The sequence below is a fragment of the Chiloscyllium plagiosum genome, chromosome 3 (assembly GCF_004010195.1).
Source record: "Chiloscyllium plagiosum isolate BGI_BamShark_2017 chromosome 3, ASM401019v2, whole genome shotgun sequence".
In the NCBI taxonomy this organism is placed as follows: Eukaryota; Metazoa; Chordata; class Chondrichthyes; order Orectolobiformes; family Hemiscylliidae; genus Chiloscyllium; species Chiloscyllium plagiosum.
Genome location: NC_057712.1, coordinates 38,364,037 through 38,380,991, shown reverse-complemented (window position 1 = coordinate 38,380,991; position 16,955 = coordinate 38,364,037). Strand labels below are relative to the sequence as shown.

Sequence of the window (16,955 nt, the reverse complement as noted above, 5' to 3'; positions counted from 1 at the left end):
AAAATGTAAGCAATGTTTGGTAGTTAATTGTCAGTTATTGTGTAACTAGTGCATTTTCCATGTTAACACCTCCACCAATCAGAGTTCACTTCCTGACCAGTGGGTAGAGTCCTCTCATACAGTATGTGTTATTTTCCTCTGACATTTGATAATTCTTGCAAATTGTCCTGATGAACAAAAGAGAAAACACTTTGACAACATGCGTCTTTCAGCTATTTTCAAGTTCTGTACTACCAAACTATGGTTCTATTGTTATTTAGCAATTGATGTGTGGAAGACTTTCATTCTTGCAAATCATTAAGGTGCCATCACTTATTCACTTCCATTTATGTTTACTACTTTGCTGTTAATGTCTCGAAGCTAGTTAAATTTGGAAAGACAGAAGGGCAGAAATTATTCTTTCACAATATAGTTCTGGTTAGTACTGTGCTCACACCTGAATGCTTATAGATATCTCAGCTGAGGAAGGATTTATTGGCCTTGATAAAGACACTGTATAAACTTACTAGGCAAGGGAAGAAATCACAAGGGCCCTGACCAAAATTTGTAATTCCTCTCTGGCCATACAGAAGTGCCAGAGGACTGGAGGAAGCTCCACTTTTCAAGAAGGGTGGTAGGGATAAACCAAGGAATTACAGTCTAGTGTTGAGTGTGTGGTGCTGGAAAAGCACAGCAGGTCAGGCACCATCCGAGGAGCAGGAGAATTGATGTTTCGGGCAGAAGGGCTTATGCCTGAAAAGTCGATTCTCCTGCTCCTCTGATGCTGCCGGACCTGTTATGCTTTTCCAGCACCAACTTTTGACTCTGATCTCCAGCATTTACAGTCCTCACTTTCTCCTAGTTAATTACAGACTAGTGTGTCACACATCAGGGGTAGGGAAACTATTGGAGAAAATTCCGAAGGAGAGAATTAATCACCACTTGGACAGAAAGGATTTGATCAGGGATAGTCAATGTGGCTTTGTCAGAGGGAGTTCATGCCTAACAAATTTGGTAGAATTTTTCGAGGAGGTGATCACTTGTGTAGATGAGGGTAGTACAGCTGATGAAGTTAGATTTCAGCAAAGCCTTTGACAAGGTCCCACATAAGAGACAGATAATAGGGTGGGTTAAGAAGGCATAACGGCTACTTGCATTGATTAGTTGTAGCATAGACTACAAGAATAGAGAGGTTTTATGGAAGCTGTACAACTGTTTGGTTAGGCCACAGCTGGAGTGTTGCATGCAGTCATGCAGTTCTGTTCACTGCACTACAGGAAGGATATATGATTGCACTGGAAGAGGTGCAGAATTGATTCATTGGAAGGTCACCTGGAATGGAGCTTTTTAACTTAGACGAATTGAGGTGCATAAGATTGAGGGGCGTGGACAGGGGGATAGGAAACAACTGTTGCCCTTGGTTGAACGGTCAATAATGAAGGGGAATAATTTTAAGGTGAATGGTAGAAGGTTTAGAGGGAATTTGAGAAAAACTTTTTCTCCCAGAGGGTCATAGGAATCCAGTTCCAAAAACGCACAACCCAGATGGCCTCCTTCTTCAAGGACCGCAATTTCCCCCCCGACTCCATCTGCCATTCCTCAGCCCATTGGCCCATCTGATCAAGATCCTGTTGTAATCTGAGGTAACCTTTTCTGCTGTCCACTACATCTCCAATTTTGGTGTCATCTGCAAATTTACTAACTGTACCTCTTATGCTCCTATCCAAATCATTTATATAAATGATGAAAAGTAGTGGACCCAGCACCAATTCTTGTGACACTCCACTGGTCACAGGCCTCCAGTCTGAAAAACAACCCTCTACCACCACCCTCTATCTTCTACCTTTGAGCCAATTCTGTATCCAAATGGCTAGTTCTCCCTGTATTCCATGAAATCTAACCTTTTCCATCTAACCCTGAACACTATGGCAGTCCCAGTCTATGTTTGGAAAATTAAAATCCCCTACCATCTTCCGGCTAGGAACCCTCCAACCACAAGGGATGAACTCGGATTTCACCAGTTTCCTCATTTCCCCTCCCCCCAGCCTGTCTCAGTCAAATCCATCAAATTCAGAACCGCCTTCCTAACCTGCAATCTTCTTCCCGACCTCTCCGCCCCCACCCCAGTCTGACCTATCACCCTCACCTTGACCTCTTTCCACCTATCACATTTCCCACGCCCCTCCCCCAAGTCCCTCCTCCCTACCTTTTATCTTAGCCTGCTGGACAAACTTTCCTCATTCCTGAAGAAGGGCTTATGCCCGAAACGTCGATTCTCCTGTTCCCTGGATGCTGCCTGACCTGCTGCGCTTTTCCAGCAACACATTTCCAGGTCATAGGAATCTGGAATACATGACCTGGAAGGGGAGTAAAGGCAGGAATCCTTTCAACCTTTAAAAAGTATGTGAATGAGCCCTTGCAATGTCATAACATTCATGGTTATGGGCCAGCGTTAGAAGATGGGATTATTATTATTATATAGGTTGGTGCAAACTCAAAGGGCGGAAGGATCTCTTTGCTGAATGTCATTCTGCAAGGTTTGTGAAGGTTTGTAGCTCAGGTTGAGGTTTAGGGTGTAGGTTTGCTCGCTGAGCTGGAGGTTTGATATCTAGACGTTTCCTTACCTGGCTAGGTAACATCATCAGTGGCGACCTCCAAGTGGAGCGAAGCTGTTGACTCCTGCTTTCTATTTATATGTTTATAATGAAATGTCTGGATATTAAACCTACAGCTCAGCGAGCAAACCTACACCCAGAATGTCACTCTAATGATAGCAATGCTAAAAGGGTTAATGGTAATTGCACTGATTAGATGTGTATTCGCCAGAGTGCAAAAAATTAGGAGATGACCTAATTGAGATACTGAAGATAATTCAGGGATTTGATAGGGAAATTGCAAGGGAACTATATTCCCTCTTGGGGAAATCTTAAAATTAGATCTAGGCCATTTGAAATAATGCCAAAAAGCACTTCACATTCCACGTAGTGGGAACTTTGGAATTCCACTTCCCAGAAAAAATAGACTGTTAATTCTAGAGGTCAATTGAAAATTTCAATAAGGAGGCTGATGGATATTTTTTGGGCAGGAAGAGGTTGGGAACGCAGGCAGAGAAATGGGAAAAAAAATACAAATCAGAATAGCAGACAAGCTGGAAATACTCAGCAGGTCAGAAAGCATCTGTAGAGAGAAATAGAGATAATGCTTCAAATCTCTGATATTTCATTGAAGTTTTTATTATGACTTGAAGTGATTACTCTTTCTTTTCTGTGATAATGTCAGACCTCCTGAGTATTTCTGGCATTTTCTGTTTTTATTTAGATTTACCAGCATCTGCATTATGTTACCTTTATAAAAATTATCAATTTAGTTTAACTACCTCACGCTTTTCCTGCAACCCTGCAAATTCCTTTTTTTCAAGTATATATCCAATTTCATTTCAAAACATTTTCTTGCACGTGTTTTCCTTAATCCAATGCATTCTAGATAATACCAACTCATTGTATGGAAAAGATCCTCCCCATCTAAACCTTGGTTCTTTTGTCAGTCATTGTAAATCTTATTGTCGACTTAGAATATACTTATATGTTAAAAGGGAAAATTTGCAAGATTATGCTTTTTCATGGAAGAATGTCTCTGCAGTACTACACAATTTATGTCTATGTCGTGGTGTCAAATGTACAGTTATGAATTGGCAAGTAATGCTGTTCCATTCTGTGTTGCGTTACAGCCTGTGAGAAGTGATGGAGATTCTCTACTCGTTACCCTTTGTTACAGCCTTTCTGTTTTTGGCAGAAGAGCTTTGGGAACCGCAACACACAACATGTCCATCAGGTAATCTACCAGGACGGGAAAAAACTCTGGATGTAAAAGCTCCTGCTTTTTTGAGGTATTTTAGGTGTTGGAGCTGGTTTCCTTGAATTTTGGGAGCATTAATTATTTTTTGTAAACTGTTGCATCGTTTTGGAACTTTGGGGAAAAAAAGATCAAAACAATAGCACTTTAAAAAGGAGGAAGCAACACAAAGGCAGAGACCACATGATCAGTGAAAGAGAGAGAGAAAAAAAAAAGAAACCTACACTACTGTCTGACACAGCAGTGAATCTGCAAAACACAACCTTTGCTATTGAGTGCAAGTATTCCTGGACATGAGAGTGTGGCAAAGAAAAATTAACAAACAGCGAAAATCACAGCTGACCTTGGGGGAACCTGTTTGGGGGGAGATCACAGCACGGGTGCAAATAAATGCATGGTTTTTAAGTGTAACTTTGCTAATGTTGCTATCTTCTGTTTGTAAATCTACAGAAATGAGTAGGGTGAGTTCTTTTCGGTTATGTCTTACTGAGTTCTGTCTCTTGATTAAACTTTAAACATATAAAACATAGGTAATAGGTTAGCCTGGAGCAGTGTTTTTTAGAGCAGTAAGACTGTGCTATTTTCTGGGTCTGGAGATTGTTAAGGAGCAAATATGGCCATGTGGGAGATTAGGGAGAGTTTCCATGTTGCTGATGATTATGTCTGCAGAAAGTGTGTTTGGTTGCGAATCCCATCAGATCGCATGGATCAGTTGCAGCAGCAGTTAGAGGCAATGAGGAACTTACAGAAGCAAGGGCGTGTGATGGGTGGCAGTTAGAGGAAGGGAGAAAAACCGCAGGTGCAGCCAGGTAGATGGGTTACCTCCAGAAAGGGAGGAGAGGGAGGCAGGTAGTGCAGGAGTCTCCTGTGGATATCCTCATCTCAAACAAGTATGCAGTTTTCAAAAATATGATTGACTCTCAGAGGAATGAAACATGAACAGCCAAGTTTCTGGTACCGAACTGCCTCTAATGTAACGAGGGGAACGCCAGGTTCCAAGTGATTGATTGTGATAGGGGACTCTTTCATCAGAGGCACAGGCAAACTTTTTTTGCGCCTGACTGTGAGAAATCAGAATGGTGTGTTGCTTCCCTGGTGCCAGGATCAAAATTATCTTCGAAGCAGTGCAGAATATTCTCAAAGGGGAATGACACCAGAGGAGGTCATTGTACACATTGGAACTAACAACATAGGAAGGAAAAAGGATGAGATTCTGCAGAGAGAATATAGAAAGTTAGGCAGGAATTTAAATAGGAGGTCTTCGAGGGTAGTAATATCTGGATTACGGTGCTATGAGCTAGTTGGATAAAGGAAGAGGAGGACAGAGCAGATAAATGCATGGCTGAAGAACTGGTGCAAGGGAGAAAAGTTCACATTTTTAGATCATTGGAATCTCTTCTGGGGTAGAAGTGACCCATACAGGAAGATGGATTGCACCTGAATTGGAAGGGGACTAATAATATACTGGCAGGGAGATTTGCTCGAGCTGCTCAGGAGGATTTAAACTAGTAAGGTGGGGAGTGGGACCCAGGGAAATATTGAGGAAAAAGATCAATCTGACACTGGTACATTTTGAAAAAGGAGCAAGTTAAACAGTCAGGGCAAGCAGGAACAGAACAGAGAGCAAGGTACAACTGGTAAATTAAAATGCATTTATTTCAATGCAAGAGGCCTAACAGGAAAGACAGATGAACTCAGAACATGGTTAGGAACATGGGACTGGGATATCATAGCTATTACAGAGATGTGGCTCAGGGATGGACAGAACTGGCAACTTAATGTTCCAGGAGAGAAATGCTATAGGAAGGGTACAAAATGGGGGGGACAAGAGAGAAGGAGAGTGGCATTTTTGATCAGGGATAGCATTACAGCTGTACTTGGGGAGGATATTCCTGGGAGCACATCCAAAGACGTGATTTGGGTTGAACTGAGAAATAAGAACAGAATGATCTCTTTATTGGGATTGTACTATAGAGCCCCCATAGTCAGCAGGAAATTCAGAAATAGATTTGTAAGAAGTCTTAATTATCTGTAAGAATAATACAGTGGTTTTGGTAGGGGATTTTAACTTTCCAAACATAGACTGGGACTGCCATAGTGTTAAGTGCTTAGATGGAGAAGAATTTGTTAAGTGTGTACAAGAAAATTTTCTGATTCAGTATGTGGATGTACCTACTAGAGAAGGTGCAAACCTAGATCTACTCTTGGGAAATAAGGCAGGGGAGGTGACTGAGGTGTCAGTGGGGGAGCACTTCGGGGCCAGTGACCATGATTCTATTAGTTTTGAAGTTCTAAATGGAAGGAAGGCCAATTCTAACAGTATTAGGCAAGAACTTTGAAAAGTTGATTGAGGGGAAATGTTCAAAGTAAGGGGACAGCTGGAAAATGGGAAGCCTTCAAAAATGAGATAATAAGAGTCCAGAGACAGTATGTTCCTGTTCGGTGAAAGGCAAGACTAGTAGATGTAGGTAATCCTGGATGACCAGAGAAATTGAGATTTTGCTTAAGAAAAAGAAAGAAGAAGCATATGTCATGTATAGACAGCAGAGATCAAATGAATCCTTAGAAGAGTATAAAGGCAGTAGGATATACTTAAGAGGGAAATCAGGAGGGCAAAATGGGGACATGAGATAACTTTGGAAAATAGGGTTAAGGAGAATCCAAAGGGATTTTATAAATACATTAAGGAGGGGTGGTGGGAAGATACTAAATGAGTATTTTGCATCAGTGGAGAAGGTCATGGAAGATACAGAATGTGGGGAAATAGATGGTGACATCTTGAAAAATGTCCATATTACAGAGGAGGTAGTGCTGGACATCATGAAACGCATAAAGGTGGATAAATCGCCGGGGCCTGATCAGGTATATTCTAGAACTCTGTGGGAAGCGAGGGAAGTGATTGCTGGCCCCCTTGCTGAGATATTTGTACCTGTATCATCGATAGTCACAGGTGAGGTGCTGGAAGACTGGAGGTTGGTTAACATGGTGCCACTATTTAAGAAGGGTGGTAAGCAAAAGTCAAGAAACTATAAACTGATGAGCCTGACATCGGTGATGGGCATGTTGTTGGAGGGAATCCTGTCGGTCAGGATTTACCTGTATTTGAATAGGCAAGGACTGATTAGTGATTGTCAACATGGCTTTGTGCTTGGGAAATTATGTCTCAAGGACTTGATTGAGTTTTTTGAAGAAGTAACGAAGAGGATTGATGAGGGCAGAGCAGTGGACATGATCCATATGGACTTCAGTAATGTATTCGACAAGGTTCTTCATGGTAGACTAATTAGCAAGGTTAGATCATATGGAATACAGGGAGAACTAGCCATTTGTATGCAGAACTTGCTCGAAGGTGGAGAATTGCTATTCATTCTGGAGGCCCGTTACCAGTGGTGTGCCACAAGGATTGGTGCCAGTTCCATTGCATTTCGTCATTTACGGAAATGAGGTGGATGAGAACACAAAAGGTATAGTTAGTAAGTTTGCAGATGACACCAAAATTGGAGGTGTAGTGGACAGTTACCTCAGAGTACAACAGGATCTTGATCAGATGGGCCAATGGGCTGAGGAGTGGCAGATGGGGTTTAATTTAAATAAATGTGAGGTGCTGCATTTTGGAAAGGCAATTTAGAGTCAGACTTCTCCACTTAATGGTAAGGTTTGAGGGAGTGTTGCTGAACAAAGAGACCTTGGAGTGCAGGTTCATAGCTTCTTCAAAGTGGAGTCATATGTTGATAGGATCGTGAAGGCAGTGTTTGGTATGATTTATTTTATTGGTTAGAGCATTGAGTATAGCAGTTGGGAGGACATTTTGCAGTTGTACAGAACATTGGTTAGGCCACTTTTGGAATATTGTGTGCAATTCTGATCTTCCTCCTTAAGGAAGGATGTTGTGAAACTTGAAAGGGTTCAGAAAAGATTTACAAGGATATTGCCAGAATTAGAGGGTTTGAGCTAACGGGAGAGGCTAAATAGACTGGGGCTGTTTTCCCCAGAGCGTTGGAGGCTGTGGGGTCACCTTTACAGAGGTTTATAAAATCATGAGGAGCATGGATAGGATAAATTGACAAAGTCTTTTCCCTGGGTAGGGGAGTCCAGGACCTAGAGGGCATAGGTTTAGGTTGAGAGGGGAAAGATTTAAAAGGGACCTCGGGTGCAGCTTTTTCATGCAGGGGGTGGTACGTGTATGGAATGAGCTGCCAGAGGAAGTGGTGGAGGCTGGTACAACGGCAATATTTAAGAGGCATCTGGATGGCCATATGAATAGGAAAAGTTTAGAGGGATACAGGCCAAGTGCTGGGAAATGGAACTAGATTTTATGATATCTGGTTGGTATGGATGAATTGCAGCAAAGGATATGTTTCCATGCTGTAAATCTCTATGACTCTAACTGTAAAACAGTCTTTAATCACAAAATCACAGAATTATTAAAAGCATGTGTAAGCCATTCAGCACATTGTATTTATACCAGCTGTCCAAATGAGCAATTTATTTTCGTCACAGATAAGAACAGTGTTACAACCAGTGAGGTTCTATGGTGCTAGGTAGCAATGTTAACCTGAATGTAGCTATTACAATGGAAGAAGTCTATTTCCTGCTTGTCCACATCAGACTTATTCATAAACACAGGTCAGTGAGCTATGACATGCATGATGCTATGTCCTGACCCAATAGAATTTTAACCATCTCCCTCAAATCCACTCACTATTAGACTCAGCTTTCTTCTTGTGGTACATGGGTGTCTGAAGTTTTGTGATTTTTTTTTAAATCAGTGTTTACATTCTTGCATTAAAGCAAGTGGTTTATACTTAACATATCTTGTGGAAGAGGAAAACAGATGCTGTTGCCTAGCAACAATATGTCCTTTGACACAAGGAGACAGAAAGGCTGAACCTTCCAAAGATCAAGCAATGTGTGGAGTTCAGTCAAGACTGAAAGATGATAATACAGCAGTTCCCAAAAATCAGAGCTAGGATAAGTGTTGTGAGTGGTTTTTAAGAAGATCCAAAAAGGAAAATTGCTAAAAATTGAAGATATGGAGAGCCCAAACCTGTTTGTTTGCTCTGAAAGCATTTACAAGTAGGTAAGAAAGGTTCAGAAACCAATTACAGCCATATCAACTGAAGAAGAAACTTTAAAAGTGGTATCAAACTGACCCTTCACTTGGATTGAAGTATCTGAAAGATTGTTGTCGAGGGTACCATGAGTTGAATCTTTATTCCTGCTATTTGTAATAAAACCGTTCCAAATATTTTTGTATATATTGCAAATAAGATTTTTTTTCCCATTTGTGTGTAATAACCTTTGTTCTCATATTTGAAATACATTGTCAGACACTTGTGAATATGTGCTGTGAGTGACTATCATGGTAAACAAATAGCAAAATAAAACGCAAGGTCTGTCAAGAGTTTTTATAAATACATTAAGACAAAAGGCTAACTAGGGAGAGAATAGGGCCCCTCAAAGATCAGCAAGGCAGCCTATATGTAGGACTGCAGAAAATGGGGGAGATTCTAAACAAGTATTTTGCATCAGTGTTCACTGTGGAGAATGACATGAAAGATATAGAAAGTGAGAAAATAGATGGTGACATCTTGAAAAATGTTTATATTACAAAGGAGATGGTGCTGGATGTCTTGAAATGGATAAAAGTGGATAAACCCCAAGGACCTAATCAGGTGTACCTGAGAACTCTGTGGTAAGCTAGGGAAATGATTGCTGGGCCTCTTGCTGAGATATTTGTGTCATCGATGGTCACAGGTGAGGTGCCGGAAGAGCAGAGGATGGCTAACGTGGTGCCACTATTTAAAAATGGTGCTCAGGAAAAGCCTGGGAACTACAGACCAGTGAGCCTGACATTGATGGTGGGCAAGTTGTTGGAGGGAATCCTGAGGGACAGGATTTACAAGTATTTGGAAAGGCAAGGATTAAGGATAGTCAACATGGCTTTGTGCATGGGAAATCACGTCTCACAAACTTGATTGAGTTTTTTGAAGAAGTAACAAAGAGAATTGATGAGGGCAAAGTGGTGGACGTGATCTATATGGACTTCAGTAAGGCGATCGACAAGGTTCCTCACAGGAGACTGGTTCGCAAGGTTAGATCTCATGGAATACAGGGGAAACGAGTCATTTGGATACAGAACTGGCTTGAAGGTAGAAGACAGAGGGTGATAGTGGAGGGCTATTTTTCCAACTGAAGACCTGTGACCAGTGGTGTGCCATAAGGATCGATGTTGGGTCCTCTACTTTTTGTCATTTATATAGATGATTTGGATGTGAACGTAGGAGGTTATAGTTAGTAAATTTGCAGATAACACCAAGTTGGAGGTGGAATGGACAGCGACGAAGGTTACCTCACATTACAACAGGATCTTGATCAGATGAGTCAGTGGGCTGAGAAGTGGCAGATGGAGTTTAATTTAGATAAATGTGAGGTGCTGCATTTTGGAAATGTGAGTCAGAGAAGGAAATGTACACTTAATGGTAAAGTCTGAGGGGCCATAGCTGAACATAGAAACTTCGGAGTGCAGGTTCATAGTTCCTTGAAAGTAGAGTCGCAGGTTGATAGGATAGTGAAGACATCATTTGGTATACTTTCCTTTATTGGTCAGAGTATTGAGTACAAGAGTTGGGAGATCATGTTCCGGCTGTACAGGACATTGATTAGGCCACTTTTAGAATATTGTGTGCAATTCTAGTCTCTTGAAAGGATTCAGAAAAGACTTACAAGAATGTTGTCAGGGTTGGAGGATTTGAGCTAAAGGGAGAGGCTGAACAGGCTGGGGCTGTTTTCCCTGGAGCGTCGGATGTTGAGGGGTGATCTTATAGAGGTTTGTAAAATCATGGGGGGCATGGATAGGATAAACAGACAAGATCATTTCCCTGGGGTGGGGGAGTCCAGAACTAGAGAGCATAGGTTTAGGACGAGAGGGGAAAGATTTAAACGGGACCTAAGGAGTAACTTTTTCACGCAGAGGGTGGTGCATGTGTAAGGAATGAGCTGCCAGAAGAAGTGATGGAGGCTGATACAATTACAGCATTTAAAAGGCATCTGGATGGGTATATGAATAGGAAGGGTTTAGAGGGATATGGGCTGGAAATGTGTTGCTGGAAAAGCGCAGCAGGTCAGGCAGCATCCAGGGAACAGGAGAATCGACGTTTCGGGCATAAGCCCTTATGCCCGAAACGTCGATTCTCCTGTTCCCTGGATGCTGCCTGACCTGCTGTGCTTTTCCAGCAACACATTTCCAGCTCTGATCTCCAGCATCTGCAGACCTCACTTTCTCCTTAGAGGGATATGGGCCAAGTGGTAGCCGAAGGACTAGGTTAGGTTAGGATATCTGGGCAGCATGGACGAGTTGGACCGAAGGGTCTGTTTGCTGTTGTACATGTCTATGACTCTAAGACAGGTTTGACTAAGTGGGGACCTGTAGTCCTGCGAGTCTGACTTCAGTTGTGGGTACATTGTTGGAGGTGATGATAAAAAATAAGATTTCTGAACATTTATTAGGGATAGATAGCATGGTTTTGTGAGAGGAAATTTGAGTCTCGCAAACTTGATTGATTTATTTTTGAGGAAGTTACCTAAAAGATTGATGAGAGGAGCGCAGTAGACGTTGTTTACTTGGATTTCAGTTACGCCTTCGACAAGGTTCCGTATGGTAGACTAATTGATAAAGTTAGATCACATGGGATTCAGGGCAAGTTTGCCAATTGGATACATAATTGGCTTAATGGCAGGAAGCAGAAAGTGGTGATGGAGGGTTGCTTTTCAGACTGGAGACCTGTCACCAGCCGTGTTCCACAGCCTGTCACCAGCAGTGTTCTGGGTCCTCTTTGGATGAGAATATAGAAGGCATGGTTGGTAAGTTTGTGGATGACACCAAAATTGGTGGCATAGTGGGCAGTGAAGAAGGTTTTCTAAGATTACAAAGGGATCTTGATCAAATGGGTTAATGGGCTGAGAAATGGCAGATGGTGTTCAATCTGGATAAAGGTGAGGGATTGCATTTTGATACAATAAACAAGGGCAGGGCTTTGGGTCGTGTTGTAGAACAGAGGTGCCTCGGGGTGCAGGTACATAATTCATTGAGGTTTGCATCACATATCAACAAGGTGGTGAAAAAGGTTTTGAGCACACTTGCCTTCATTGCTCAGTTCTTTGAGTATAGGATTTTGGAAGTCATGTTGAGGTTGTACAGGACACTGGTGAGGCCTCTTCTGGATTACTGCGTCCATTTCTGGTTGCCCAGTTATAGGAAGGATATTATTAAGCTTGGAGAAGGTTCAGAATAGACTTACCAGGATGTTGCCAGGTGTGAAAGGTTTGAGTTAGAAAGAAGGACTTGATAGCCTGGGACTTCTTTCACTGGAGCATAGAAGGTTGAGAGTCATAGAGTCATAGAGATGTACAGCATGGAAACAGACCTTTCGTCCAACCCATCTATGCTGACCAGATATCCCAACCCAATCTAGTCCCACCAGCCAGCACCTGGCCCATATCCCTCCAAACCCTTCCTATTCATATACGTATCCAAATGCCTCTTAAATGTTGGAATTGTACTAACCTCCACCACTCCTCTGGCAACTCATTCCATACACGTACCACCCTCTGCATGAAAATGTTGCCCCTTAGGTCTCTTTTATATATTTCTCCTCTCACCCTAAACCTATGCCCTCTAGTTCTGGACAGCCTGACCCTAGGGAAAAAAACTTTGCCTCTTTACCCTATCTATGCCCTTCATAATTTTGTAAACCTCGAAAAGATCACCCCTCAGCCTCCAACGCTCCAGGGAAAATAGCCCCAGCCTGTTCAGCCTCTCGCTATAGCTCAAATCCTCCCACCCTGGCATCATCCTTGTAAATCTGTTCTGAACCCTTTCAAGTTTCACAACATCTTTCCGATAGGAAGGAGACCAGAATTGCACGCAATATTCCAACAGTGGCCTAACCAATGTCCTGTACAGCCGCAACATGACCTCCCAACTCCTGTACTCAATACTCTGATAATTAAATGAAAGCATACCAAACGCCTTCTTCATTATCCTATCTACCTGTGACTCCACTTTCAAGGATCTATGAACCTGCACTCCAAGGTCTCTTTGTTCAGCAACACTCCCTAGGACCTTGCTATTAAGTATAGAAGTCCTGCTCAGATTTGTTTTCCCAAACTGCAGCATCTCACATTTATCTTAATTAAACTCCATCTGCCACTCCTCAGCCCATTGGCCCATCTGGTCAAGATCCTGTTGTAATCTGAGGCGATCTGACAGAAGTTTTAAATAACCAGGGGTATAGATAGAGTTAATGGTCATTGTCTTTACTCTGGAATGGGGATTTCAAGACTAGGGAACACATTTTTAAGGTGAGAGGAGAGAGATTATAAAAATACATGAGGGGCAATTTTTTTACACAGAGGGAGGTTCTTGTATGGAATGAAATTCCTGAGGAAGTGGTGGATGTGAGTACAATTGCAATGTTTAAAAGACAATTGGATAAGAACATGAATAAGAAAGGTTTGGAGGGATATGGGATCAGGAAAACACAGGTTAGAGTAGTTTAGTTTGGGATTATATTCGGCATGGACTGCTTCTGTGCTGTATGACTCTATGACATCATCTAAAATTTCCAGTATTACCATCAGCTAGGTTCATAACAGTAGGACAGGAATTGAAATATACTATTTGGATGGTAGTCAGTTTATCTAACTACACATTTAATCTAATCATGAAAGTTGACAAAGTTTCTGCTGAACTGTTAACCTTGGAAATTAATTCCACAACCTCAATTCTGTTTGTAAAGATGTTTCTATTGTTCTCTGTTCTGGGCCCATGATTTGCAGGAAATGGTTTTCCATCTATCTATCCTCTCCCATTCTTTCTTAATTTAAAATACTTCTACAATATTCTATTGTACATTGTTCTAATGAAGGAAGCTGCAATTTAGGTTTTTTTGAAGTGTATTTCCTCATACCAGACAGCAGCCTAATTAAATTGTTCTTTTCCCTGTGTCAAGCCTCAAAATAGTTCCCACTGTATGAACTTAAATACTGTAGCTTGTACTCAAATTAAAAATTTATGAAGGGGTGTTCTTGTGACAATACAAATTTTGCTGATGACACCCAAGATTGTAAAGACAAAGTTATTTGTGCAAAGATAACAATCAGAGATTTGGAACAAATTGAGGTGAAAGGAATATCAGATGAACATTAAAGTTGCCTTAAATATATTTCCAGAAGCTATGAAACATATACCACAGAGTGTGCGCGTGAAGTGGATATGATATCAGTTGAGTTCTGAGTGTTGACTTATTTTATCAGCTATTAGTGAAGTGAATCAACCATTATGGTGCTCAAAAGTAGGTTTGGTTCCTAGTTGAAACAGGCCATTTTAACATGGATGAGACCATAAATATGTCTGATTATTGTTCAAGTTCAAAGCAGAGTCATTCTAGCTGTAAGCTATTTAGAGAGGCTGAAGTTGGTTGTCCAAAAAATAAGATTAAGAACGCATGTAATACAGGTTTTTTGAGTTTGAGGCATTAATAATAATGATAGATTGCTTACTCCAATAAGGGATAGTGCAATGACTCAGTGGTTAGCACTGCTGTCTCACAGTGACAGGGATCTGGTTTCGATTCCAGCCTCAGGCAACTGTCTGTGTTGAGTTTGCACATTCCCCCTGTGTGTGCATGAGTTTCCTTTGGGTTCCCTGGTATCTTCCCACAGTCCAAAGATATGTGGATTAGGAGGATTGGCCATGCTAAATTGCCCATATTGTCCAGAAATATGCAGGCTAGGTGGGTTAGCCGGAGGAAAATACCGGGTTTAGGGATAGGGTAATGCGAATGGGTCTGGTTGGGTTGCTCTTTAGAGGATCAGTATGAACTTGATGGGCTGAATAGCCTGCTTCCACAAGTAGGAATTCTATGATTCTAATGGTTAGTGCAGCATAAAGTTAATAAAACTCAACTGAGAGTAGAAAAATGCTGAGCAAGACATGGTTAAGTCCAGGCCAGTGCTTCCCAAACATTTTTCCATCATAAACACATCTTGCTGCTTGAGACTTGCCAATACCCCAAACCTATAAGATTAGGAGGATGGGTTTCTCAGATGAGAAGCATCTGAGTGTAGGAGGAAAAGTTGTTTTGTTCGTAAGGATTTTAAGTAAAAGGCCTAACCTAGTGTCTTAGGACAGAATTCAGGCCTGCAAGAGCCAGCAGTTAGGCCACACCAATTTCTAATAAAACAAAAGAATTTAAAGAGGCCTTGCTTCAAAACACCCCGATAGCTGCACTGGGGACTGTGGAATCCTGGTAAAGTACTTCATTGTGCATGCATTAGTTTCTGAGCTGATTAAATTTACTTCTAATTAAACAGCATTCAGGGTATTTACATCTCTCAACCTTCTGCCCTGATTCACCCTCCCCCTCCCTCCTTCTATTGGTTGCCTGCTGTGTCAGCTGTGGCTATATTCATACAACATTGGCAGCTCCATCATTGTGCAATGCCCTATTATCATAAATAAAAACAGTAAAATCTGTACATACTCAATAGATCTGACAGCATCTGCAGAGGGAGAAACAAAATTTATGTTTCAGGTTTGTGACCTTGTATCAGAATAATCCATCCATTACCTGGAATTTACCAGTTTGAGTACATGGGTGTCACTTTGCACCAAGAACTGCAACAGTGCTATCTGATGGACATCCTAGAGAATAATGAAAGATAAAGTGCCTCAATGATTTCATCCAGAGTTGTTTTTCAAGTTGTCGGGAAAATTAATCTTTGATTCCACATCAATCCAAGATAGATAATAATTATATAACAAAGTCAAATTTTACTCAGTTTGTGGCTTTCTTCTGTAAAATGAGGACATCTTCCAATCAGATACTATGCTATTAAATGTCCCTTTCCCTATGCTTGGGGCCAGTGGCTAAGCTCATTGCAGGGGTACTAAACACTGACCAGCATGTCTGACCATTCAGTTTCCAGCCCAAGACACACAATGGTCTTCCACATGTCTAACTGAGTACGTGCAGCTTGTTGTCAGGAATATATGTGGGCAAGAGATCCCTGCACCAATATCAAGCAGTCAGATCAAATAAACTATTTAACCAAAAGATAATTTGCATGGAAATATCCATGGAGGCATATCCAAAAACTGCAGTAAACTTATTGCAACAAAATCTTATATTTATGTCGTGCCTTTAACATGGTAAAATCATCACAGGATCAGGATCACTCAATATTCAACACTGAACCACATCAGGAGATATAAACAAAAGCATGTTTTTTAAGGAGCATCTTTGAAAAAGGAAGGAGAGGTGGAGAGGTTTAAGGTGGAATTTAGTGCACAGACAGCTGGAAGGCACAGCCAGCAGAGATGGAAGTGATTACAATCAGAGCTGCTGAAGAGGAAAATATGAGGGATTGGGTAGAGTTGCAGGAGATTACAAAGATTGTGTATGGAGGGATGTGAACATCAGGAGGAAAGAATTAAGATAAATAATAGTGAGTTAACAAATCTGACCACTGATCAGAGTAACAATCAACAAATTGGCTATTTTTCCTCTTTGGAGAATGGGACCAGTTATCATAAAATCTGTTGTCCGTCAGCAGCTGTATGCATGCTGACAGATTGTTTGTTGACCTTGTAATTTTCTGTAGCTCCCAGATGACAGTAGGACAGCTGTTTAGTTTAAAGATCCAGTTCATACTTCTGTCTTCTGCATGAAAGGAAATAATTCCTTGAAAATCCTGTGACAATTTGTTTTTATTTCCTAGGATAAATAATGCAAAGCAATTGCACAATCTTTCCTAGCTCTTTTCCTTTCTTGGCTTTCCATTTAATAGATGTTTGTTTTTGTTCCAGACTTCTCTTTCTCAAGTTTTTTTATGAGTTTAGTGAGTCAAGAGAAAGGCAAATACAGGCAGTGAGCTTAACCAAAATAATAAGTACAGCATCAACCAAGGCTTAGAAGGCAGTGCTCTTGCCTCTGAGTCTGAAGGTTGTCAGTTCTGTTGTATATAGGGCTGGAAGGTTTCTAAAATAAAAAGATTAATACCAATTGAGGCCATAAGCATCATTCCCTGTGATGATGGCCCAGGTTTCAGGACATAGTGAA

General features: G+C 41.3%; 1 protein-coding gene across 1 annotated transcript in view; it reads left to right on the top strand.

Annotated features, from left to right (window-relative positions):
• LOC122548604 (pecanex-like protein 2) overlaps nucleotides 1-16,955 on the top strand; it is a 284,406-nt gene that overhangs the window by 233,715 nt on the left and 33,736 nt on the right. Inside the window, exon 18 of the mRNA XM_043687440.1 lies at nucleotides 3,707-3,810. Within this exon, the coding sequence (XP_043543375.1) occupies nucleotides 3,707-3,810 (104 nt within the window). The remainder of the gene's footprint in view (nucleotides 1-3,706; nucleotides 3,811-16,955) is intronic.